The 2,175-nt window shown below is 43.0% G+C and overlaps 1 protein-coding gene across 1 annotated transcript in view; it reads right to left on the bottom strand.

The window, feature by feature from the left end:
- Nucleotides 1-636: 636 nt before the first annotated feature.
- Nucleotides 637-2,175, bottom strand: part of LOC108522105 (leucine-rich repeat-containing protein 37A3-like) — a 32,462-nt gene continuing 30,923 nt past the window's right edge. The window contains exon 10 of the mRNA XM_017862194.1: nt 637-1,014. Within this exon, the coding sequence (XP_017717683.1) occupies nt 961-1,014 (54 nt within the window). The 3' untranslated portion in view covers nt 637-960. The remainder of the gene's footprint in view (nt 1,015-2,175) is intronic.

Genomic DNA, 2,175 nt, shown 5'->3' with positions numbered 1-2,175 from the left:
CTGTGTGTGTGTGTGTGTGTGTGTGTGTATATACATATATATACACACACCTTTATCTTTCCAGAAAAATATGCAAAACGGCTTGGTGAATTTTTTTGATTTTAACACTTCAACTTTTTTTTGGCCAGTCGTGGTGACTCACACCTGTAATCCCAGCACTTTGGGAGGCCGAGGTGGGTGGATCACTGTAACCCAGGAATTCAAGACCAGCCTGGGCAACATATTGAGACCCCTTCTTTACAAAAAATACAAAAATTCACCAGGCTTGGTGGCACGTGCCTGTAGTTCCAGCTACTTGAGAAGCTGAGGCAGGAGGATCGCTTGAGCCTGGGAGGCAGAGGTTGCAGTGAGTCGAGATGGCACCACTGCACTCCAGCCTGGGTGAGAGTCAAACCTTGTTTCAAAAAAAAAAATCTAGCCTCGCAGTGGCTTCTTCCTGTAATCCCAACCCTTCCGGAGGCCTTTAAGGCAGGAGGATGCCTTGAGCCCAGGAGTTTGAGGCTGCAGTGAGCTATGATTCTGCCATTGCACTCTAGCTTGGGAGACAGAAACAGACTTTGTCACAAATATACATTTTTTTCTTTGCTTTCTTCTTCTTTTTGGGAGCTCAGCCTCCCAAAGTGCTGGGATTACAGGTGTGAGTCATTGCGCCCGGCCAGTCTTTTCCTTTTACTGTGTCCGTGGTTCAACAGTTTCCTTTTTTCCTCGTTCTCTATGGACTTTCTACTTCATTTGGACTCTGCTTAGATTGGCCTAGTTTTCTCTTTAGTCAAATATTCAGGAAGCAATTTATTAAAATTAAAAATGATCTAACAAACAAGCTTTATTTTTATTATTGTTAAAAATCCTCATTTTGAAGAACACAACCACAAAGTAAAGAACGTTATCATTGATTTAATCAGTAAAAACAATACTTAATAGTAAAATTTTTCAAACATGGCTCCAGGCCATCCAGACGACTTAGCTTGGGCTCAAGTTATCTTCGTTTGATGCCCTTCTCTTCTTCCAACGAATCTGTTTTGGAAGAAAACACAATTAAGATTTTCCATCACAACAACCACTATCTCCAAATCTGTATTCATTCCTTTTATTCATTATAAGTCTCATCTACCTGAGGAGATAAGTTGTTTGAAGACAGGAATTGTATGCTGTTCAACAGAGCTTTGATTCTTCCACAGTTCAGTCATCCTTGCTATCCTGCGGGGGACTGGTTCTAGGATACCGCCCCCCGACCATGCCAGAATCGGTGAATGCTCAACCCCTTATAATGGTGCAGCATTTGCATATAACCAACACACATCCCCCCAAATACTTTATTTACTTACTTGGAGACAGGATCGTCCTGTCACTTAGGCTGGAGTGCAGTGTCACAATCACAGCTCACTGCAGCCTCAACCTCCTGGGCTCCAATGATTCTCCCACCTCAGTCACCTGAGTAGCTGGGACTACAGGTGCATACCACCACACCCGGCTATTTTTTTAATTTTTATTGAAGACAAGGTCTCACTATGCTGCCCAGGTTGGCCTCCCAAAGTGTTGGGACTACAAGTGTCAGTCACCATGCGTGGCCCTATGTACTTTAGGTCATCACTAATAAAATGTATAGATATTGTACAATGGCAACAGTTGTTATACTGTACTTTCTATTTGTATTTTTATTATTTCTTTTTTCAAATATTCACCTCATCCAGTTGAATCTGAAGATGTGGACCTGCTGATGAAGAGGACTAACTGTATCTAACTTAGGGTCTTGCATGCAGCTGAGAATGCATTTTATTGACTGTTTTAGCTAACATTCAATGGACAATTTCTAATAAAAAACTCTTAAAAGTATGAAAAAAAAGGAAACCTGCTCTAAAGTGGCAGGAAAACCAGCCTGGGCAACATAGCGAGACCTTGTGTCTACAGAAAAAGTTTTAAAATTTCACTGCCTGCCTGTAGTCCCAGCCAGTCTGGAAGCTGAGGCAGGAGGATCCCCTAAGCCCAGGAGTTTGAGGTTACAGTGAGCTAGATCACACCATTGCTCTCCAGCCTGGGTGAGAACAAGGCCCTGAGAAAGAAAAAAAAAAGGAAAGGAAGGAAAGGATGTAACTATTGAAAAGGAAGAGACAGGCCGGGCACGGTGGCTCAAGCCTGTAATCCCAGCACTTTGGGAGGCCGAGACGGGCGGATCAC

This window comes from Rhinopithecus bieti, unplaced genomic scaffold (genome assembly GCF_001698545.2).
Source record: "Rhinopithecus bieti isolate Rb0 unplaced genomic scaffold, ASM169854v2 scaffold_64300, whole genome shotgun sequence".
Classification (NCBI taxonomy): Eukaryota; Metazoa; Chordata; class Mammalia; order Primates; family Cercopithecidae; genus Rhinopithecus; species Rhinopithecus bieti.
Note: the sequence above shows the minus strand (reverse complement) of the source record. Positions and strands in the feature narration are given on the sequence as shown.